Source organism: Typopeltis vanoorti, chromosome 18 (genome assembly GCF_054136105.1).
Source record: "Typopeltis vanoorti isolate ZY-2024b chromosome 18, IOZ_Tvanoo_1.0, whole genome shotgun sequence".
Lineage (NCBI taxonomy): Eukaryota > Metazoa > Arthropoda > Arachnida > Uropygi > Thelyphonidae > Typopeltis > Typopeltis vanoorti.
In genome coordinates, this window is record NC_143566.1 from 97,628,398 (window position 1) to 97,654,102 (window position 25,705).

Genomic DNA, 25,705 nt, shown 5'->3' on the forward strand with positions numbered 1-25,705 from the left:
TAGTGTGAGTCTTACACAATGATTCTTCTGACTCCATGAAGATATCTACATATTAATAATAAATAAAGATTTCTTTCATGTATAATACAAAGTATTATTTTATTTATGACATGTATCTTTTATAATTAAATAAATAAAGATTTCTTCTCTAAAAATTAGAACTAAAAATTTTGGTTGTTCACTTTTTCAGTACAGTCTAATACTTCTAAAGAACAAACTCTACATCTTCATATAAGACAGGGCCGAGCATTCTTAGAACACCTCTTTGAACCTGAACCACTTTTTGGGCAACCAGTTTCAACTTTACAAGTACATGTATACTGTTTTGGTCAGCGATTTGTTACCCATCCGGTTCCAGCAGCTTGTGAACCACAGTTTTCTGAGACCTTTATTTTTCAGCTAAAGGATGGTAAGATTCTCCTTTTTTAAACTGCTAGTTTAACTTTCTTGTATAGTAAATACTGTCAAATAATTTCATTCGCTTGTTGCTGTAAATGCATTAAATGTTGAGTAATGCATTATCTTCTTAAGATGAGATAAAAATTGCATAAATTTTTTTCTTTCTGTAACTGATTTGGTATATAATCTATTCTATCTATTCATTGGACATCATCAGCTGCTGTATGATCACTCTGTTCCTCAGTGATGTGCCGCACTAGTCCTTGCCAGTCCTCGTCCTGTTGTATGCCCTTCTGGAGGCTTCAACTCTCTGAAGGTCAGTCACTTCACTCACCATCCACCCATCCATCTCATTGAGAGTCTATCTCCTTCCTATTTTACCAGGAACTTTACTTTCTATTACTGTTTTGAGTAGTCCTTGTGGTATATAATGGAAATGATAAATTCCCATAGAAAAGGTTGAGTTTACTGTTTTATTGCTACAGTTTATTTGTACAAAGAAAACAAATTATACAATAGTTGCATCAATTTAAACTACATGTTATGAGGTACATTTAATTATTCCTGTTATTAGAAGAGCTTTAGTCATGCAGAGGAACTTGTCCCTCCCCTGTGATGGACTCTGCTGTAGAAGAAAACGATGCTTAAAATGGGAACCAAAGGATAAATTCCAACAATAACATGGCTTATGAAGCCTTTATTGAGGTCTCATCATTCGGAGCCAGACTAAGAAGGGATACAAGGTTGAAGTAATGCAGAAGTTATATATTTCCCATATATAAGTATTGAAAAGGTGAATCACCTTATTATTAAATTACTCTGGATCAGAGTTAGATGTTGAAAGTTTTTTCTTACAAGTCTGTGTCTGGCTACCACTGATGAGATCTTAATAAAAGTCGAAAGCAGTCTGAGTTGTGGCCCTTCCCATAATGCATAGCATTATACGCACGTGAAAGGATGTATGTCTTTACATTATGGGATACAAGGTAATTTATTATTATCATTATCATCTTTATTATTATTGACCTCCATGGAGTAAGAGATTCATCATAGGAGGTACACACTATTACACACAAAGTTCATCCAACCTTGCCTTGAACTGATTCATTGTGTCTGCATTTACAAGATGCTCAGGCAATGAATTCCACTTACCAACCACTCTCTGCAAAGAACCTTCTTCTCACTCCTCTGCTCACACTTTCTTTATACAGTTTTCAGGGATAGCCTTTTGTTTCCCCTTCCCATTCTATGAAAAATTTCTTCCATGTCAACCTGATAACCCAAGATTAACTTGTGTCTCAATCATATCTCCCCCCTCCTAATCACGAAGCTTTGCAATTTAGATTCTTTCAATCTGTCTTCATACTCTACATTCAAAAGACCACTTTTCACTGAACACCTTTGTGAATCTTCTCTGAGCCCTTTCTAACATTAAAAAAAAATCTCTTTGCATCGAACATGATATGAAGTTGTTAGATATACTAGTAGCCCATTCATGAAGAAACCTACATGCAAACTTATTTGATTACTTATTTAAAGGATTAAACCAAGAAGATAATTTTTTGACATTTTTAATTTATTTATCTTCTTCTTCTACTACACGTTATTCCCGCTTCCCATGCAGGGTCCGCATGTTACTTTAGATGCGACTTCTTGTTAGTACTACTCCCAACCGACCCGTCGCCTGGTCTGCCGCTGGGGGGGGGGATATATTTTTGACTGTAGAGGCGTATGTTCATGGGGCTGGTTTGCCTGTTTTGCGGGATGAAAAACGCCAGATAAACTGGCAGAAAAAACCCTACTGACCGCACCCAAGACCGGCTAACTTGGCTATGCCTGAGGAAGATCCTCAAATTCCTCACGTCTACAAAGGGAATTGAACCTGGGACACTCCTTCCCCAGGCATATGGTTGCGAAGCACAAAGCCACTAGGCTAACTGCGTGGTATCTTTAATTTATTTATATTTATGGATAAATGAAAGGGGTTTACATTAGCATGAATTGTTTTCAGTTTTTTTTTTTTTAATAGTCCTTAATTGGGAGGGGGAAGGATTAACTTTGTTCTCCTACCAGGATCTTTGCTGACTAGCCATCAGTCATGCTTGTAGCATGTTGAGCACAGTTAAGCCGGGTTGGATTTCCGTGGTGGGCTGGCAATCTACAACATAGTCAAAAACCCTAATGGAACTGATATAGATGGCAGTGTCAGTATTTCAGTGAAGTCTGGAGGGTCATAACCAGGAAGTCTTAGTATCGTGCCTCCACATGGACCCCCTGATTAACATGGTGTCATAATAAACCATGGCTAAGTTGATACTGAGCAAAGAGCTGGCAGAAGGCTATAGAATGCATCTCCCAAGACGTTATGTGGCCAGCTTGGGAGATTTGGCCACAATCCTTCCACTGCAATGCCAAGAAGAAGAAGAAGAAGAAGAAATAAAGGCCGTAAAGCCCATGGCCATAATGGGAAAACATTGGATGCGACTAAATTTCCCCGACTATAAGGCTACTCTGATCAAAACCATTTATGGAGGCCATGATGCAGTGGGGAAGCTTTCTCAAATAATAAACAATACTGGAATAGTAGCTCAAAGAATTCATAAGTATAATAGTAATCAATGCAATCCTCTTTTCCTCTATATGGGAACATTTAATTGTCGAACACCTAAAGAAGAGGAAGACCTTACCATCTTATCAGCAAGAACTAAAACATATTAAATGGGTAAACATATTCATAGACTTAAGTGAAGTACACAGACAGGATGAACATTTAATAAAACTAAAAAAATGACTAAAACTAAAAAAAAGACTACTAGTAGGATTTCTAATTTATAGCCTCCTTTGATGAATCCTTGACTTCCTGGAGGTCTCAGATAATAATAATAATAATTACACACCTTATAGAAGAATTTAATTATACAGATGAAAGAATAATAGAAATCACACTTAAAATAAACTCCAAACTTAAAATCAGGATCATCCAAATATTGCTCCTACTTCATCCCACACTAATAAAGAGATAGAAGCATTTCATGACTCACTGCAGCACACTATAGACAAAAAAAGAAATAGCAATCAAAACTTTACTATAGTAATGGGCAATTTTAATGCCAAAGTAGGTCATCCCTCTCACCAAACAGACACAATAGGACTATATGTATATGGTAAAGCAGCAACTCAGGAAGAGCTCTTACAGAATTCTCTATGAATAACAAGCTTTACATTATGAATACATTTTTTAAGAAAATCCCTAAAAGAAAATGGACATGGAGAAGTCCAAATGGAGAATAGATTATATACTGTGTAATAATAGAGAAATAGTCCAAGATATCTCAGTACTAAATCAAGTAAAAACAGGAAGTGACCACTGACTGGTGAGAGCCAAAATTAAAATAAACCCCAAAATGGAAAGAATAAAATGGCTAAACAACAAAAATTTAAGAAATTTTGACTTAAAACCTTTTGAAAACAAGAAGGATTACAAAGAAAAAACTCAATCAAAAATGTCTGATTCTATCTCTGAAAATCTTTACAGCAATCCTCAAAGAAATATTGAATAATATACACTGAATAAACCTTGGTATAAAAATTAATAACAGAAACTTAACACACCAAGATATGCAGATTATCATATCATAATTTTTGCAAAATTATCCAGAAGACCTTAATATAATGATAAAAGACCTATATCATGAAAGCAGAAAAGTTAGTCTAAAAATAAACAGAGAAAAAAATAAAATCATGTTTAATCATTTTGTAACACCAAAAATATCACCAAAAAACATAATAATATAAAACAATTTCTTGGAAAGAGTCTCTTCATATACATATTTGGGTCATCTCGTTGATCTAAACTGTGGGCTCCAAAAGGAAATAAATAGAAGAGTTAGCTTGCCTGGAGTGCATTCAGAAAATTGAAAAGCATTTTTCAAAACAATGGTGTCCCATTCTGTTTAAAAAGGAAGATATTTAACTGGTGTATACTTCCAGTCATCACATGGTTGGGAAACTTGGTCTCTGACAAAAGCACTCACAAATAAACTAGCAACAACTCAAAGAAAAATGGAGAGGCTGATGCTAGGCATCACAGTAAAAGATATGAAGCGAAACACCTGGATAAGAAGCCAGACTCATGTCACTGACATCGTTTTTTGCCACAAGTGACTAAAATGGAAATGGGCTGGACATCTATCCAGAAGAGAAGATGAGTGATGGACCAACATACTAATGAACTGGATTCCAAAAGAAGGGAAACGAGGCTGAGGACATCCTAAAAGAAGGTAGAGTGATGAATTGTCAAATTTTGTTGGGAAAAATTGGTCAACCATTGCTAAGAACAGAGAAAGATGGAAGGAACTGGAGGAGGCTTTCATCCAGCAGAAAATGGCTGAAAAGAAGAAGAAGTCTTTAATTAACAACCACATCTGTCAGCTTGAATTCACGATAGCTGTAATTGTAGCTAAGTACTCGTAAATATAGTTGACATATTGATATACTTTCATGCCGATATTCAAATGTTGGGTTGATAGAGAATCTCTGCTTTGCAATGAACAGCATGGGTTTACTAAGGGAAGGTCATGTTTTAGCAACTTGCTTACATTCTATAAGAATGTTACCACTGAGTTAGACAAGGGGAATGAATGGATACACCATGATACTTTTAGATTTTGCTAAGACTTTTGGAAGACTTGCAGCATGAAAGACTGTTGCATAAATTGGAGAATATGGGTTTGAATTATAAAATATTAGCATGGATAAGAGGATATCAAAAAGTTTTTTCACTTGGTTATACTATAAATTAAAGAGATGCCAAGAAATTATATTCTTGGTTTAATCCTTTATCCAAGTTTATGCAAACAAAGTTTGCATGTGAAGGCACTTCACAACTGAGCTACTTGTATATAGAGACTAATTTATTTATTTATTCGTATGGAGTTTCCTCCCTTTTTCTCCTCCATCCCTGTTGGGGTGAGTTGAGCTCCCTCATGGGGGGGGGTTAAGTATTTATGGCTGTAGATCTGTGTGTGTTCATAGGGTCAGTTTGCCTGCTTGCGGGATGAAAAATCCCAGATAAACTGGGGAGAAAAACCCTACTGGCCGTGCCCAAGACTGGCTAACTTGGCTATGGCTGAGGAAGATCCTCAAATTCCTCACACCTTTGATGGGCATCGAACCTGGAACACTCCTTCCCCAGTCATATGGTTGCGAAGCACACAGCTACTAGGCTAACCGCGCGGACATAGAGGCTAATGACTTCGCATCAGTTGCCTTCGTATTCCATAATGCAGTGCACATATTCTTATGGACATGTATAATACTATGCATTATGGGAAGCCCAGACCAGTTTCGATCTTTATTGAGGTCTCATGAGTGGAAGCAGACTAAGGCAATTGATGTGAAGTCAGTAGTCCAGTTGTGAAGTGACTTCATGCCTATACTTTGTTTGCTTATTAGAATGGGTTAGTGACCCTTCCCATAATGCATAGCATTATACATGTCTGCAAGGATATGTGCTTTGCATTATGGGATACTAAGGCAAGCGATGTGAAGTCATTCGCTTCTATATATGAGTTGCCCCAGTCCTGAAAATACTTCAGGCACAAACTTTGTTTTCTTACATTTGGATAAAGGATTAAACCAAGTATATAATTTCTTGGTATCTTTAATTTATTTGTTTGCTTATACTTACTTGGATAAAGGATTAAACCAAGAATATAATTTCTTGGCATCTATAATTTATAGTATAACCAAGTGAAAAAGCTTTCAACATTTATCTCTAATCCAGAATATTGTAGTAATAAGGTGTGAAACTTTTTGACTACTTGTATATGGAAATATGACTTCTGCATTACTTTGATCTTGGTATTATTTTTGGGTCTGGCTTCCACTGATGAGACCTCAATAAAGGTCAAAACCAGTCTTGGTTGGTCCTTCCCCTAATGTATAGTATTATGCATGTTCGTAAGGATATGTGAATTGCATTATTGGATACTAAGGCAATTGATGTGAAGTCATTGTTTATTATGTATTTAGTAAGAGGAAGATTGAGTATGGAAAAATAACTTTAATCAGTGCCGAGAGTAGGAAAGAGACAAAACAGAAGAAAATAGTTGAGTTATTAAGTTATCAATGTTGAAAGTTTATTTTTCACTAGGTTTGACTATGATAAATTTAGTTTAATCCTTTATCCCAGGTGCAAACTTTGTTTGCTCTCACTGGGATAAAGGATTAAATTAAATTTATCATATTAAGTTATCACTTTGCAAGGGTTCATCATCCAGGTGGAAATGCTGAATTTGTTGATGTGACAGAGACCAATGTGAAAATGGCTATAGGTGAAATGGAAGTGTTGAGCATATTGGCAAATATCGGTGTGAATACAGCAGTGGGATTGAATGGAATGTTGTCCCATGTGCTTTGAGAATCTACAAGAGAATTGGCACGACAAAGTTGTTTAATTTAAGTCTCAGCTCTGTCAGAGTTCCAAGGAAGTGGAAATTGGGTAAGATAATTCAATTACATAAAGGTTGCTCAAGACAGAAGTAGAAGCAATTTACAGCCCATTTAGCATATCAGGAAGAGTGATTAGATTATTGAAAAAGTTGGTTAAAGGTAAAATTCTGGAACAGGAGGATAAGAATATGATACTTTATGTTTGGCAAACACAGCTTTGCAAAAATTAGTATCAGTCTTCCTGTCTATGTAATTTATTTGCACTTTATAATAAAATAACAGTGGAATTGGATAAAAGAAATGGTTACACCATGAATACAATTGTCTATGTAAAAGAATAAGGCATTTGACAGAATACCATGGGAAAACTATAGCTTACAGTTAGACGTTTGTATATTAATGATATAGGAAATGATTTAAATGGGGGGGGTATTCTATTGTTTTCTGTTGGTGCAAAGTTGGAGAGAACAATAGTTGATAAAAGTGGTATATGGAGGAGTAGAATCCAGGTGAAAGCAGGTGACTAAAGGTGTGCTCCAAGGTTCAGTGCTTTGACCAGTACCGTTTTATTTATATATAAATGATATAAGAAATAATATGAAAGGAAATATTCAGTTGTTTGCAGATGAAGAAAAATTAGGTAGAGTAATATTTTTACTAAATAGCTTGAGGAAATTACAATGTATACTAGGATATACATTAAAATAAATTTTAATACACTTCCAATATTTCGGCAATGTCACGTTGCCATTTTCACAGGAACTTAAAAACAAGACACGTGCACGCAAGCACAACAAACAGTAAATGAGGATGAAGTAGGAAGCTATTCTTTCTTCTAAAAGTCCTGATGGTGCCCCCCCCTAGCGGGCAATGTTGGTATTCTTGGGCGATTGGGCTGAAGGTCTTCTGACGTAGGTTTCCCAAATTTGGGGCAGTCTCATGCAACCATTGTTGAGGTTTGGATTGTTTCTTAGGGCTGAGGCTGATTCCATGAAAAGCCTTTCGTACTTGAATTTACTATGGTGTATTATCGTGGCTTTCTTCTACCGTATTCTATGGCAGGTATCCAGCGCATGGTCTGCAAGACCAGAGTGGCTGTACTGGTGAAACTGGATGTAGTCCTTGTGTTCTGAAATTCTGATATTAGCTGTCCTGACTGTTTGGCCAAAGTAGGACAGCTTACAGCTGCAAGGGACATGGTATACACCAGGTAGGTCTAGGGGGGGAGGTTGGTCTTTAGTAGAGCAGATAAGGGATGCCAATTTTTTATATGGTCTGTAACAAGAAGTTAAGTCATGTTTTTTTATGATTTTTGTAATTTTTTCCGAGTTGCCTCAGATATAGGGTGTGGTGATGGATTTAGAGTAATCCTTGTGAGGGGAGGGGTGTCGTTTACTGGTTTCAGTATTTTTTGGGGGGGATAGCCATTGGCTGAGAAAGTGTTGAGAATGTGGTTTAGTTCTGTTGTTAGGAGATTGTCATTTGAACAGATAAGTTTAGCTCTGTTGTGTAGTGTCTTAATGACTCTATTGTTGGGGGGGGGGAATTGTTGGTGAATGTATCTGCCTGTATGGGTGGGTTTTCTTATAGACCGAGAAAACCAAGGTTCGATCAGGCTGGCGTGTGACTAGTGTGTGTCTAAGAAAGAACTGCCATCCTTTCTTTTTTTCTTCTTCCAGGGTGAATTTGATTCTGGGGTGTTGGTTGTTTAAGTGTGTTAGGAAGGAGAGGAGTGCATCAGAGCCATGTGGCCAAATAGCGAACACATCATCAACATAGCGAAGCCGGACCATGCGCTAGATACCCACCATGATAATACACTGTAGTAAATTTAAATACAAAAGGTTTTTCATGGAATTAACCTCAGCCCTAAGAAACAATCCAAACCTCAACAAATTTGGTTGTATGAGACTGCCCCAAATTTGGGAAACCTACATCAGAAGACCTTCAGCCCAATCGCCCAAGAATACCAACATTGCCCACTAGGTGGCACCATCAGGACTTTTAGGAGAAAGAATAGCTTCCTGCTTCGTCCTCATTTACTGTTTGTTGTGCTTGCATGCATGTGTCTTGTTTTTAAGTTCCTGTGAAAATGGCAACGTGATATGTTGCCGAAATATTGGAAGTGTATTAAAATTTATTTTAATGTATATCCTAGTATACATTGTAATTTCCTTAAGCTATTTAGTAAAAATGCATAACCAATGTCTAAGCCTTTCCACGAGAAGGTAGAGTAATAGTGAATCAAGGTGATGTTCAAAGCTTGAAGGATGATTTAAATAGGTTGTCAGTATGGGACGAAATATATTGGGTTTCAGTTTAATGTGGAAAAGTTTCAAGTTATGCATTTTGGGATAAATAGATCACAAGGTGTGTACCACATTTATGGAATTGTACTCCAGGAAATAGGTGAAGCTGTCTGCTACCAAGTTTACAGGACATAAAGGGATTCAGAAGCAAGCAACCAAGATGGTGAGTGGTCTGTGCAATGTTTCCAATGAAGATAGATTGCGAGTGTGTGAATTGCAGAAGTTTGATAGGCAAATAAAGAGGGAATATGATAGAGTTTCTTAAAGAGTTTTACAGGATTGATGCAGGGGAAAGATTTCACTACTTGGCTAGATGGGTAAGAACAAAAGGTCATCCCAGAAGTTGAGTGTGGTTAGTAGAGGCATGTGGACTAAATTTTTCACTTGGAGAGTTGTGAATGAATGGAATGGTTTGCCAGAGTTAGTTGTGAGTGTTTTGTCACTTTGTCTGTTAATGGGTTTAAGGAGAGGTTGATAGATTAAGGAGAGAATGATAAATTGTGTGGATAGCTTGGGTTTCTGGCAAAGAGTCTTCCTTCTCCATGGAGGTACCTGTTCAATAATAATAATAATAATAATAATAATAATAAAGGTGATGTGCACATTCTGCGGGATGATTAAATAAATCATCATAACTCATCATGAAAAATCATCATAAACCAAAGGATAATGGCTATCAATTTAATGTTGCAAAATGTAATGTTATGCACATCAGGATAAAATAATTGCATACTATATATTACTTTGATGATACTGGATTGCAGGAAATTGTTGAGGCCAGAGATCTGAGAGTTGGTAATATAGCTCAAACGATTACTTGAGCATTGAAGAACACACTGAGAAATAGAGATAGGGACGTTATTATCCCTGTTTATAAGGCTGTGTTATGGCTGCATCTTATTTAATAACCTGGATTTCTTGGGAATGAGTAGGTGGAGTGGATCCAGAGACAAATGACCAAGCTGATGACAGATCTGATGCTTGCAATAGATGTGCAAAGTCTCATGCCCACAAAGAGGGAATGTGATAGAAACTTAAGTTACTAAAGGGGCTTTCTATAAGATGAATACAGAGGCAGTTTTTCAATACATGATGGTAGAGAGAACCCAGGAATGATTCCTGCAAATTGAGGAAGAGTTTGGTTACTGTATGTAGACTAGATTTTTTGCTTGGAAAGTGGAGAACTACTGGAATGAATTACCAGAGGCAGTTTTGAGCCCTCTAACAGCAAATGAATATAAGGAGAGGTATGATAGTTATCATGTTTCGCATTATGATTACATGAATTTACTCATTTAATAATTCTAAAAAACTTTTTTTTTGTTTTTGATTTTAATTCTAAAAAGAAGATGGTGAAATTACCTTTTCCCAGTTTTAGTTATAACATGTAAACATAGTATGTTATTATTATTATTACATAACACTTCCAAGGAGTCATGTAATCCAAGGAGTCTAAGGACTCATTCTGGAAGGGCACACCACCCAACTACACAACTCACCATCTCCTCTACTTAATCCTACAACTACGTAACAATACTATTACCATCAATGCACAATGCCATCTACCACCCACCACCAACAGTATTTTTGTCTGTAAATTGAGTGTGTTGTCATGTCTGATTTGCTTGTATGCAGGATGAAAAAATTCATGTTTCCAGGAGAAAAAACCATGTTTTCTTGCATTATTATTAGTTTTTAGTATAGCACAAAGTATTTTGTTGGCATATTTCCATGTGTATTTTAATTTTCTTTTATTTTATTTATTTATTTTTACTCATTAACAAAAACTTACCAGTGCACTTTAAATTTTTCACAGAACATCTTAGAAGCTGTTCTGTGAAAAGTATATCATCACGGTATCAAAAAGGTATATTGCCAACCTGGTTGACTGAGTGGTCAGCGTATCTGCTCTCCAGCCAAAAGGCTGTGGGTTCGAATCCTGCTGTGGGCATGGACGTTTGTGATTGTCTGTGAAAGTACTAGTGGTGGCAGTGGGCAGTAGATGGCGTTGGTGTAGATGATGCAGTTCACTGTAGTGGTGGAGATGGAAAGCTATAGAGTAGGTGTCCTCCCTCGATGAGTCTTTGGACTTCCAGGAAGCGTCATGTAATAATAATAATAATAATTTTAATAGTATTTTTTTCTAAAAAAAATTGTTTTCAACATACCACATTGATTGAATTTTGTTCTCTGCGAATTCATTATCATTTACACTATTGTGAAGAGGACATTATTTTCTGATTTTGGAAATGCTGTAAAGTAATTAGAGGTAGCCTTTACATTCTCTCTCTCTCTCTCTCTCTCTCTCTCTTGTTATGCAAATTCAAACAGCTTGCAGAGCGAGAGAAAGAAAGATAAAATTAATGTGGATTGCATTGACTAATTCCGATTGTTTCTTGTGCTAAATGACTTGTAGCAGCATTGAAATAAATACCTTACTTTGAAGACGATTATAATTTAATTAAAACTATCGCTAAAGCTATGGAGACTAATAAAGAGCCTCCACAGCTTAGTCAGGAATGATGATTCACTTTTGTTTGAAAGGCCTGGGTTCAAATCCAGTCTAGAACATGAAGAATGAAAAATCTTAGTAAGTGTCATTTTGTTGCTCTCATACAGAGTGGTAGGATTTTCCTCCCAGAAACTTGGGTTTTTATCCCACAAAACAGACAATTTGGCTACTGAATACATGCAGTTGACAGCAGACACAGTACACCATATGGAATGATTAACTGCCCTATGACAGCATTAAAGTTTCTTATGATGCCATGACTTGACCATGACCTACCATTGAGCCCGACACTTCAGTGAAAGATGAAAGGATATCTCTCAGTTAAATTCTTAAAAAGAAATTAGTTTTATAATTACTGTGGATTGTATTGACTTACAACTTTTACAACTATTTTAAAGACAATAATTCATTTACAACTATTTTAAAGACAATCTATGATCACATTTTAACACTTACAGTGGTGAAAATAACCACCTGAGGTTCTCAACCATTTTTAATTCTTCTAACTCCAAATAAAAAATGTAGAAAAACATGAGTTTGCATACTGAGATTTTTACAACAAAGGTCCATGAAGTTGTATACCTTTAATTTTTTTTTTAAAATATCATCATCACAAAGTTAATTACTTATTCATATGTATTCATATTGTATTATAAATTAAATTCAAAATTCTCCATACTATTACTGTTCCTGATACACCATTACTTAGAACTAAACTTTAGTCCCAAGATCCAGCATACCAATGACATGCATAAGAGATTTTAATAATTCTACCCTAGACCAAATAGACCTGGGGTGGCCAACCTATAGCACGTGCGCCAAAAGTGGTGCATTGGATGACTAGAAGTGGCACATTGGATCCCAATGATAATGATAAAAAGTAAGCATGTTTATGCAAAAAATATCAACCAAAAACCGATTTGTAGAAAAAAAGCTGAAACTTAGTCATTATTTTTAGCAATTTTATTGTTTCTTGCACATCTTTTGCACATTCACTTGTTTTATCCTGAGGCACTCAGTGCAAAAACAGGAGATAGCTTGAATTCAATGAACAGTGGAAAAATGAATTCTTATTTATAGTGAATCCATCAGTTGTGCATTGTTTGTGAAAACACTTTCTCACAGAAATAAAAGACATGATCTTAATAGACACTGTAAAACACAACATCAGATTGAAATAGAAGGAAAACTGAAGCTAGTGCTTGGGTCTAAGTTACAGAGAGAATATGTGATTAAGAAAAAGAAAGAAATCAAAAGAAGATGAAATATGTTTGTTAAAAGAAATTATGAAAGTTTGGTGATGACAGAAGCATCCTTCAAAATTGCTTCAGTGTTGGCCAAAAAACACAAATCTTTCTTTGATGGAGAAGAAATTGTGAAGCCTCATCTCCAAATATTTGCAAGACGTCTTGGGGATAAAAATATTGAAAGGAAAGTAGACAAAATTGCTCTGTCAATGCAAACAGTTACAAAATGCACCAAAGAACTCTCTCATGATGTATCTGAGCAAAGGAAAGACCTTGTCCATGCTTGTACTTTCTTTTCTTCAGCTTTGGACGTATCTGTAGCCCAGTTAAGCATTTTTATTAGAGGAATTGATGATAATTTTATCATTTTTGAAGAACTTATTGGTCTTGAATCGCTTCATGGAAAAACAAGAGGATCAGATATATTTGCAAAAGTGAAATCATGCCTAGAAAATCTACAAGGAGATTCTAGTAAACTCATCAGTCTTTGTACTGACGGAGCAGTGCCAATGATAGGTAAAACACTGGGACCACAACTTGACTTGAAAATTTTTTCTGTCATCCTTTACTAAAATACGCTGCATTATACACCAAGAGTGACTTTGTGGAAAAACGTTAAATTTACAGCATGTTATGTTATTGGTTGTGAAACTTGTGAATAAAATTAGAACTCTCTCATGATGTTAGATTTGGAATATGGCAATCTTATTTTTCATTGTGAGGTGTGCTGACTTTCTAGAGCAGTGGTCTCCAAAGTGTGGTATGCGTACCACAGGGGGTACGCGAGTTGATACGTGGGGTACCTCAAAAAAGTTTTATATTGATAGGAAAAAAAATTAAGTAATTAATTAAAGATAAAGATTATTACTTTCTTTCATCAATTAAACATATATCTAATATAGACAAAGACGTTATAAAGATCCTGTAAACTTAAATTTGCGAGTAGCGCACATTGGGCGACTTTGCACACATAATTGTCCGTAGCAAAGCTGTCATGTTTTTTTAAAACTAGGGAGTAAATCTCTTACTTCTTATCATTGCCGTTGTTTGTAGAGCATCCTAGTGTTGACAAGCCCAACTAGAGAAGGAAAATTGTTTAGTTATCCTGCTATCTACAGATAACACCACAGTTGTATTAATTATTTGACTATTAGTAGTAAGTTTAACGATTTTTTAGTATATATTGTTTCTGTGCAATTCCAATGCCTTTTTGTGCTTACTTTTACGTTTACACTAGAAATAGTGAATTCATATTATCAAAATTGCTTACATTTTTTAAAAGTGTTTGATATTATCAATAGTAAATGAATTATATTTAAATTTTACAAATTAACCCTCACAAAATGGATAAATGGTTAAAAAAACTTCCTCCAAAGAAACTGCGAATTTTTTTGAAAATAATTATGATAGTACTTCTACATCAGAAGAACAACAAGGAAAAGATATGATTAATTCTTCTATTCAAACAAGTTCGTTATCACTCAAATTAAGTGATAAAAACATTAATCTGAAACTTAACAGAAAGTTCGAAATGATCAAGAAGACTACTTGAAATGGGGATTTACATCGACAATAGTCAACAATGAACCTCGTCCTACATGGAATCATGAAACCATCATTATTAGTAAGACACTTAAAAACTAAACATCCTGAACATGAACACAAATCTTTACAATTTGAACAATGTTTAAAGACATGTAATTCTCAATCCAACAACTTAAAAAAAATTCACTAAAATTAATGATAAATATTTGGAGGCATCTCTTGGGGTTGCATTCTTAATTGCAAGAGACCGAAAACCCACACCATTGGGGAAACACTTGTACTCCCAACCGCCATAAAAAATAGTAGAAATAATCCATGGAAAAGAATATGCAGATAAACTAAAATGTATTATCAGCAAATACTATTGGTAGATGTATAGAAATCATTGCAGATAATTTAAAGCAACTATTAAAACAAATGACTCAATGTGGGAAATTTGCTATACAGCTTGATGAAAGCACAGATGTTGCCAACATGTCTCAGTTATTGGTATTTACTAGATATTATTTTAATAATGAATTGCACGAAGAACTACTTTTTTGTAAGGCACTTCAGGAAAGATGTACAGAGGAAGATATCTTCTCAACAGTAAATAACTTCTTTGTTAAAAACAATATTTTGTGAAAAACTGTTTAAGCATAACTAGTGATGGAGCAGCTGCTTTAATTGGTACAAAGAAAGGATTCAAAGGAAAAGTAACTGAAATAGCACCATATGTCAAATTCATTCATTGTGTTATCCACAGGCAAGCTATTGCGGCAAAAAAAATGCAGCCTGAAATACACAAAATACTGCAGGATGTTATCGATATAGTTAATTTTATAAAAACGAGGTCTTTGAATAGTAAAATATTTACAGTACTATGTCAAGAGATGGGCAGTATCCACGAAAATCTTCTATACCACATGGAGGTTCATTGGTTATCTCAAGGAAAAGTGCTTAAGAGAGTTGTAGAACTAAAAGATGAGTTACGCATTTTCCTACTGGATAAAGATAAGAAATTTGCAGATCTTTTCAATGATGATAAGTGGTTATTAATACTATGCTATTTAGCTGATATTTTTGAAAAAGTAAACATGCTTAATTGGTCTCTTCAAGGAAAAGGTAACATTTTAACAATGAATGAGAAAATAACTGCATTTCGAAAGAAAATGGTGCTGTGGAGAGAGAAATTTGAAAAGGGATGTTTAGAATTGTTTCCATCTTTATCTGATTTCGTTACAGAAAATAATGTAAATTTAAAACAAACAAAAAGTCTAATATCTGCACATTTAAAAAATTTAGAGACATATTTTTGTAACTTATTCATAGATCTTCCTGGCAAAGAATTTCAATGGATTTTATACCCATTTGCAGAAAATGTAAAAATTGACCACCTTCCGATTATTTTTCAAGAGCAATTAATTGACATTAGATACAACACAACTTTGAAAAACGAATTTCAACAGAAATCTCTTCACGATTAGTTGATGGGACTGAAGTCCGAGTATAGCAGTTTAGTAAACACAGCAAATGATGCACTCCTACCGTTTGGTTCTACTTATTTATGTGAGGTATCATTTTCTGCAATGACAGGTACTAAATCCAAATATCGAAATAAATTAAACTTGGAACCAGACCTTCATATCGCAGTATCAGAAGCCATCAAACTAGAATTTCAAGAAATTATGAAAGAAATTATGAAAGAAATGCAAGGCCATTGTTCACATTAAATATTGTAATAAATATGTTTGTAAGCTGTTAATAATAAAAATAATGTGTAAAAATATCTAGCATTTTTAATTATTATATGATGATACAAGGCATATTTGCTCTTTATAATACTTATTACAATAGATTTTTGCTCAATCAATTGGGGGTACGCGCCATTTATTTTTTCTGTCTTGGGGGTACGCGATCAAAAATGTTTGAAGACCACTGTTCTAGAGGACAGGTTCTGAGTAGATTTTGGAAGCTAATAATTTTCTTGAAGAGAAAAATGAGCTGCCTGAATTGGCTCTTTGATATAGCATTTTTAGTTGGTTACTAGCCATCTCAGTGATCTAAATTTGAAACTGCAGAGTAAGAACAAATTATTTCAAAATTATTTTTATTTTTCAACATAATCTCCCTTAAGACTAATACATTTATTCCAGCGATGCTCCAGCGTCATTATCCCGTCATGTAGTGGTTCTCAGTAAGATCTGCAAAATACTCCTCTACAGCTGCAATCACCACTTGATCCGAAGAAAAATGCTGAGATGGAAGAGTTTTAGTTTCGGGAGAGGTAGAAGTAAGAAGGAGCCAAATCTGGGGAATAGGGTGGATGTTCCAACAATTTGTAGTGCAGATCCCTTAATTTTCCTATTGCCTAAACACTTTTGTGGGCAGGTTCATTGTCCTGGTGAAAGATGATTTTTTTCTTCTGAAAACTGGGTCTTTTCTCACGAATTTTTTCATCTAGTCTGGCTAAAAGATCGGAATAATATTCCCCAGTTATTGTTTTATCCTTTTCAAGATAATTAATAAACAAAATGCCTTTAGCATCTCAAAACACTGATGCCATGACCTTGTCTTTTTGGTGCTGAACAATCGGCTTCAGTCCACTGTTTTGACTGCTGTTTGGATTCTGGTGTTTTTTCAAGAGCAATTAATTGACATTAGATACAACACAACTTTGAAAAACGAATTTCAACAGAAATCTCTTCACGATTAGTTGATGGGACTGAAGTCCGAGTATAGCAGTTTAGTAAACACAGCAAATGATGCACTCCTACCGTTTGGTTCTACTTATTTATGTGAGGTATCATTTTCTGCAATGACAGGTACTAAATCCAAATATCGAAATAAATTAAACTTGGAACCAGACCTTCATATCGCAGTATCAGAAGCCATCAAACCAGAATTTCAAGAAATTATGAAAGAAATTATGAAAGAAATGCAAGGCCATTGTTCACATTAAATATTGTAATAAATATGTTTGTAAGCTGTTAATAATAAAAATAATGTGTAAAAATATCTAGCATTTTTAATTATTATATGATGATACAAGGCATATTTGCTCTTTATAATACTTATTACAATAGATTTTTGCTCAATCAATTGGGGGTACGTGCCATTTATTTTTTCTGTCTTGGGGGTACGCGATCAAAAATGTTTGAAGACCACTGTTCTAGAGGACAGGTTCTGAGTAGATTTTGGAAGCTAATAATTTTCTTGAAGAGAAAAATGAGCTGCTTGAATTGGCTCTTTGATATAGCATTTTTAGTTGGTTACTAGCCATCTCAGTGATCTAAATTTGAAACTGCAGAGTAAGAACAAATTATTTCAAAATTATTTTTATTTTTCAACATAATCTCCCTTAAGACTAATACATTTATTCCAGCGATGCTCCAGCGTCATTATCCCGTCATGTAGTGGTTCTCAGTAAGATCTGCAAAATACTCCTCTACAGCTGCAATCACCACTTGATCCGAAGAAAAATGCTGAGATGGAAGAGTTTTAGTTTCGGGAGAGGTAGAAGTAAGAAGGAGCCAAATCTGGGGAATAGGGTGGATGTTCCAACAATTTGTAGTGCAGATCCCTTAATTTTCCTATTGCCTAAACACTTTTGTGGGCAGGTTCATTGTCCTGGTGAAAGATGATTTTTTTCTTCTGAAAACTGGGTCTTTTCTCACGAATTTTTTCATCTAGTCTGGCTAAAAGATCGGAATAATATTCCCCAGTTATTGTTTTATCCTTTTCAAGATAATTAATAAACAAAATGCCTTTAGCATCTCAAAACACTGATGCCATGACCTTGTCTTTTTGGTGCTGAACAATCGGCTTCAGTCCACTGTTTTGACTGCTGTTTGGATTCTGGTGTGTAACGGTGAATCCAAATCTCATCCATAGTAATAAATCAACGCACAAAATCAGTTTTATTCTTGTTAAAATGCTCCAAGCACTGTTCAGAGATTTTCATGCAAGTGCGTTTTTGATCTGCGCAGCACCCATCTTGCGCAATGCTTTTTCATTTGCAATTCTTCTTGCAAAATGTATCCTACACGTTCTTTTGAAATGCCTATAGTCTCAACAATTTCATGCACTTTGACTCACCCATCATCCAATACGATATCGTGCACTTGATCAATGATTTCTAGTGTTGTTACACTTTTTTTGGACATCCTTCACGTGGATCATCTTCAAGGCTGGTATGGCCACATTTAAACTCGGCAGCCCAATTCTTAATTGTGGAAAACAAGGGAGAAGAGTGCCCATAAACTTTTATTAACTTCAAATGAATTGTTTTTGGCATTAAACCTTGTTTTACAAAGAATTTTATAACTGCACGATACTCAATTTTACCCATTTCAAGGGATACAGACAACACATTTGCTTCAGACAGCTGTATAAAACAAACTACTTGATATAATGACTTGCAGTATCACATGGATGCTTATGACAGATGTACCAACTTAGAAAAAAAAAATCTTGCTGATAGTGATGCCATCTATGGTCGAGGCCAAGAACTTTTCAGACCACCTTCATGTGTGTGTGTGTGTGTATGCCAGGTCTGAGGACAATGGACAGCGCTGCAGTCATTAGACTTGCTCAGTAGGTAACCAAATCAGGACTCGTGTGTTAATTGTAAGTCTTATACAAATAGAAGTCTGATGTACACATTAGAACTGATTCGTGAACTTAAAAAAGATATAAAACGTAGACAAAAAAAAAAAAGATACAAGATGCACGCACCCCCCCCCCCTCACAAATAAATACAGACTATTGCATACTTACTTACATCATAATAAACACTAAACATTGGATTAGGCTGAATGATCAGCATCATACCTCAGGCAAGATAATCTACTTTTCCAGATACTTGAACCAAAAAATGTCCTTCAGTGTGCTATTTCACATTACTAAGAATATTTAATTCTCTTAATGGAGAGCTCAGAAATGAGAAATCAGAAGCAACCTTTAAGAGAGGATTAAGACTAGTTCTTGTAGCCATAAATGATGTTAAAACTTTGCTTACTTTTACATAGATAAACACTAATGGGCTTCCAAGCAGCATTTCCTAATTCTCAATCCCCCCCCCCCGAGTTCTGGACTGGTAGGCCGGTTCTCCTTGAATTCTGATGACTCGAAAAGGGGTTGCCCGGTGCCCAACCCCCTGAGTTCCAGACTGGTAGGCCGGTTCTCCTTGAATTCTGATGACTCGAAAAGGGGTTCCCCGGCGCCCAACCCCCTGAGTTCCAGACTGGTAGGCCAGTTCTCCTTGAATTCTGATGACTCGAATTGAAAACTCGAAAGGGCTCCCCCCCCCTGGTGCCCAACTCCCCAAGTTGCAGACTGGAAGGCCAGTTCTCCTTGAATTCTGATAACTTGAAAAGCGGGTTCTGCCCTCCTGGTGCCTACGCTGCCCAACTTTCTGAGTTCTGGACTGGTAGGCCGGTTCTCCTTGAATTCTGATGACTACAACTGCAAACTCATTGAGCCTGCCTCTCCTCTTTGTCATGTATTCCATCTACCTCTGTCCTACCGAACAGCCTTCGTCATGATGTGTTTCCTAACAATTTACCCTATAGCTCTTTAAACAGAATGTCAATCAGAGTTTTATTTCTCAACCCTTATCTGCACCTCACACATAGCTATAGTTTCTTGCAGTGGCACACCCAGGGAGCAGGCCAAGGGGCCCTGGCCCCCCTCCAAAAGAAAAAGTTGAAAAACACTAGAAAATTTTCCAAAATACTTTTCCTAATTAAAATTCATTTTTTTTATGTTGTGTCATGTCTTCTGTTTCTATACTACTTATGAATTAGGGGTCACATAAGGTGAGAGAACCATATAGCAGTGTTTCTCAACCTATGGTCCGCAGACCACAGGTGGTCCACGACGATGGGACAGGGTGGTCCACAGGTTTAAATTAACCAAATAAATCTATATATTTTAATTATCCAAACAAAAACAAATTAAAATTGAATAAGTAAGTAAAAATTATTAAAATAAAATGAATACTTAAAAAAATAAATAGCGGCAGAATGTACATGGAATGAACATTTTGCCACTATTTTAATTTGTAGCGGCAGAATGACGAGTAATAAAAGAGAGTGAAGGAAAAAACAATATGGTTTTATTGCTTCCACCTTCCCTTGCTGTTTTGTCAGATTTGAAGTGAATATGTGTTGTCCACATGACCACATTTCGACTAATTGCTTGTTGTTTATTGATTTTTATTGTTCAAGGTTTTCCTCCTTCAACCAAGGCTCAATATATCTTCAGAAGTGCTAAGTAATACTTAGACAAAATGTGTTGTGAGTTAACTCCAGTATTTATATATTTTTCGGAAATCGTGCAAAAAGCAAACTGACAATTGAGTTGAAATGTTAACTCTCTTCAACCAAATTCCAATAATATGTGAAACTGCCATAACAGCATTCACTATATATATATATATATATACATATCTTAGTTTTAACACGTTTACGAATTTTAACACTTTCGGTTGAATTTTATTGCTGCCGAGCGAACTCGCACGCATCTAATTAATAACAATAGTTTTTAGTTAGATACTATGTTTGCCAGTGCAACATATGGTTTTGCTTGAGTCTATATATACAGCACAGTTTCTGTATGAGGGGACATGTGATTTATTAATTAGTGTCGTTTTTATCCCAGTTGTCTATAATTGCACTATTTGTTGAGAAATATATTACATAGACTGCTGGTACCTTGTTCACTGGCATAATAAAAGTACTTGTTTTTCTTGCCTCTGCAATATAATGGCTATTGGGGAGAGAGTGTTGTTTACCGTATGAGCAAGTTACTACCCCCCGCTCTGAACATGTTTCAGCTTTTTTTCATTTGTGAGGTATATGCGAAACTTTTTAATTTCTTTTTTCGAAAAGTAAAATCAGGGGTACGAGGGCGAGTTATATTCAAGTAAGTATGGTATATCAATTATGGATAAGTACATTGGTACCTTCTTTAAACAGAAAAATATCTCGGATGACAGTTATAATACAAAACAAGTTTGTAATGACAGTTTGTGTGTAGTTTCTGAAGAGAAAGAGGTCTGTAACGAATCCACAGAAACACAGAATTCCCATCAGTTGCAATGCGATAATATTAATACGCTTAACGAAAGGAAAGATTTGCCGACTTGCTGGACACTCGATCAGTGGATTGCATTCAAAGGTAAGTACAATTGGTTAGTTTGTAGGAACATTTTTCTGTTTTATGACTTTTCTCCCTTTACAGTAATTATGCCTATATTATTGTGTTATTATTCAACAATTGTTTACAGTTTTGAATGTGTATATAAAGTCAATGTCAACAGTAGCCTGATTACAAATGCGTGATATATGAGGTATATGCGAGTCTCAACTTTTGAATACTATCTGGGGAGCTTCCCCAGATAGTATTCAAAAGGTAAATACAATTGGTTATTTTGTATAGGGTCCTGAAACTTATTAGTTTAGAATTTAACCACTGGGAAAGGGTTTGTGTCCACCTCAAAACTCTGAAACAGAATTTGGAAACATTTTCTGAATAACTTTTTATAAGAAATTTCTGTGATATCACGATCCATTTCAGGCTTGCGGTCACGAGAATGACCTTTCTTTATCGAAAAAAGAGCAGCTAATTGAGCTTTCAAGTGACAGTTGGCTGAAAATGCAATTTTGTGATCATGGTTTGGCTCGATTCTGGATCTCGCCTTCAGTGAGAAGTGAATTTCCCAAATTATTTGAAGAAGTCGAAAATCGTCATGCAGTTTTTTACAACCTATCTTTGCGAGAAACGATTTTCATCGCTCCTTCAAATAAAAGCAAAATACAGAATTCGTCTTAGTGTGTGTGCCAGTCTTCGACTGAAGTTGACCAATATTGAGCCAGATATCCAGCAACTCTGCAAGGTCGAGAAACTCATCCATCTCATTAAAAGTAAATAGTAACATAATTATATCATTTTATTTATTTGTTTGCAAAATTTAATTTTTTATCTATATATCCGGCCTGGTTGGCCGATTCTCCAGCCAAAAGGCTGCGAGGTCGAATCCCGCCATGGACATGGATGTTTGTGATTGTCTGTGAAAATATTAGTGGTAATGGTCGCTGTTAGACAGCGTTGATGTAGATGATGATGATGACTGTAGTTGTGGTTGGTGAAGACGGAGAGTTGTAGAGTAGGTGTCCTTCCTCGATATGTCTTTGGACTACCTGGAGATGTTATGTAATAATAATATCGACAAGCTTTATATGTTCATTGTGCATCACATAGTTTGAATTTGGCACTTGGAAATGCTATATCTGTGACAAATAAGAAATTGCATAGGCATAATTGAAAAGGCACACAATTTCTTCAATACCCCTAAAAGATAGAACGTCCTTGTTGTTTATAATATTATAATATTAACATCTTTTAAGATTTATAATATCTTTATTTAGCTTGCAAAAAATATTTGTGTGCACCTTACCATTGTCTAAAATAATGCAAAAATCTGACAGTGACCTCTTAATTGCCCTAAATTTTGTTGATGATGATGTGGCTCAATTAAATACTGTTTGCAAAACACCAGATTCTTCATTTAAAGATATTTACGATGAAGCATGTATAAAAGCCAATAATTTTAATATTGACATTAAAAAGCCAAGGACTTCATCAAAACAAACATTAAGGTCCAATGTTCCAGCCGATTCTGTAGAAGAGTATTTCTGGAGAACTATTTCATTCCATTTATTGACCAAATATTGACTCAACATCATGAATGTTTCACTTGGCACCACAACATTTTGAAATATTTTTTTTTCTCTTCTACCAAATGGAAAAGATGCTCCAACAGCAAGTGCAATGGAAGATTTTCGTCAATTGTGTGAATTTTATGCTGGTGATTTGCCTTATACAAATCCAGCAATTTTGAATGCCGAATTCAAGTTGTGGTATAAAAAATTTGAAAAACTGTTTGCAATAGCTCCATTCAAAAATGCCATTGCAAAGTGTGACAAAATGATATATCCTAACATCTATAACTTATTAAAAATATTTTCAATGCTTCCGGTAACAACATGCATCAGTGAAAGGTCATTTTCTAATTTACGTCTTTTAAAACCCTATTTAAGATCTACCATGACACAATCACAATTGAACGGACTGGCTTTGCTATGCATATACACAGAGAGAGAGAGAGAGAGAGATAGAGATTAATGTAACCCAACTGAAATAATTCAAGAGCTTTGTAAAAAGAAAGGAAAACTGGATTTTATTATTTAAATAAATTTTTATAATTACCTAATGAATTTTATTTAATGAATAAAATTGAATGAATTTTAGTTGAACGGATAAAAATATTTGTAATGCAAATTTATTGTATTAAAAATATTTTTATCCGTTCAACTTGCCCCCCCCCCCCCCCCCAAGATTAAATTCTGGGTGCGCCACTGGTTTCTTGTACTTCTCATGTGTGGGATTAAAAAAAAAAACTGGCTTTTATTTTGTTATTTAATTTGTATATTAATGATACTGGGATATGTTTAATTGGTGATATACAACCATTTGCAGATGATGCAAAACTGGGGGAGGGGAGAGAGAGAGTGATGAGGAGTCAAACAGATGTTGCCTCAGTATGCAACTGATAAGTCAATGTTTCAAAAGTATAAGGTTCTGAAATTTGGTATGCAACAATGTATTGCAAAGTATACACTTGGTAGAGGAATCGTGCAGGAAGTTGCAGAGATAAGAGACCTCAGAGTGGTGACGGATAAGGATCTGAAGTTCAGAGTTTACATTACATATGTTATGAAATGATGCAAAACTGGGGGGGGGATTATGGCAATGATTCAGAGGACCTTAACACCAGAAGTTAGGTGGTTCTATGTTCAGGCCTTGTGTGTATTATTGTGCACATATTTGATCCCCTAGTTTTTGTGTTGGGATATATTGGAAAAAATCCAGAGAATAATCAAGCGCCTCCATAGCGCAATTGGAAGAACGACTGTACATTGTGCCATTTGATTGGAATAGGCCTAAGTTTGATTCTCATCACGACGGGAGGAATCTTTATCTGGACGATTTTCAATCGAAGGTGAGTTAGCTGATCTCATATGGAGAATCAAACTTATGAGAATCATAAGTTTGATTCTCATCACGACGGGAGGAATCTTTATCTGGACGATTTTCAATCGAAGGTGAGTTAGCTGATCTCATACGGAGGTAGCAGGGTTTTTTCTCCCGGAAACTTGGGTTTTTCATCCCGCATACAGACAAATCGGCCCTTCAGAACACACGCAATTTACAGACATAGAATACTAGTTGTAGTGGTGGTGGAGGTGGGCAGTAGATGGCATTGATGGAGATGATTCGTAGTAGAGGTTCGGTGTAGTGGTTGAGACAGTTGTAGGTGTCCTCCTGCAATGAGTCTTCGGACTACTTGGAGGTGTCAGGAATAATAATAATAATACTTACTAAGGTGGCAACTGGTCTCTGGCATGTGGGATATGAAGACAAATGAGCTTGTGAAAAGCCTTGTGAATAGAAAAAAGTGAGGGGATATGATTAAGAAATTTAAGTTGGTAAAGAGTTGTTACCTGGTTAATGTGGAAGAAATTTTTCATAGAATGGGAGAAGGGGGTAGAAAAAGGGAACCTTCCTGGAAGCTCTATAAGGAGCATGTTCTTTGCATGGAGATTGGTTGGTGAGTAAAATGCATTGCTTGATTTTGTGGTGAATGCAGATACATTGAATGAGTTGAAACAATTTATTTATTTATTCTTATGGGGTTCTCCCCCTTTCCTCCACCATCTCAAAGAACTGGTTGAGCCTTCCTAGTGAGGAATTAAATATATATTTTTAACTGTGGATCCATGTGTGTTCATGGGCCAGTTTACCTGTTCACTGGACAAAAAAACCTGAGTTTCTGGGTGAAAAAACTTTCTACCTCTATATGAGACCAGCTAACTCACCTTTAGTCAAAAGAGATCAGATAAAGGTTCCTCATGTCAAGTTAAAACAATGTTTGACATGCTTTGTGTGTAACAATGTGTACCTTCCATGATGAGACTTCTGACTTCATGGAGGTCTAGTGTTAATAACAAGAATAAACTGGATTCAAGTCAAATAGAGGCTGTTAAAATCAGACTTCACTTTTTCCAGGTCTACAAAACTGAAGTACAGAGTCTTGTCATATCCTCATTACTTGAGATATAATGAGGATATGACAAGAATCTGTACTTCAGTTTTGTAGACCTGGAAAAAGGGATATGACAAGGTGACCAGATAAA

The 25,705-nt window shown here is 35.6% G+C and overlaps 1 protein-coding gene across 10 annotated transcripts in view; it reads left to right on the plus strand.

Annotated features, from left to right (window-relative positions):
• LOC150096973 (centrosomal protein of 76 kDa-like) overlaps positions 1 to 25,705 on the plus strand; it is a 224,173-nt gene that overhangs the window by 78,662 nt on the left and 119,806 nt on the right. For 8 of the 10 annotated variants that reach the window (XM_090408522.1, XM_090408523.1, XM_090408526.1 and 5 more), the window contains exon 4: positions 191 to 409. The exons of the other annotated variants lie outside the window; for them this stretch is intronic. In XM_090408522.1, coding sequence (XP_090264648.1) covers positions 191 to 409 — 219 coding nt within the window. The remainder of the gene's footprint in view (positions 1 to 190; positions 410 to 25,705) is intronic. 10 annotated transcript variants of the gene reach the window in all.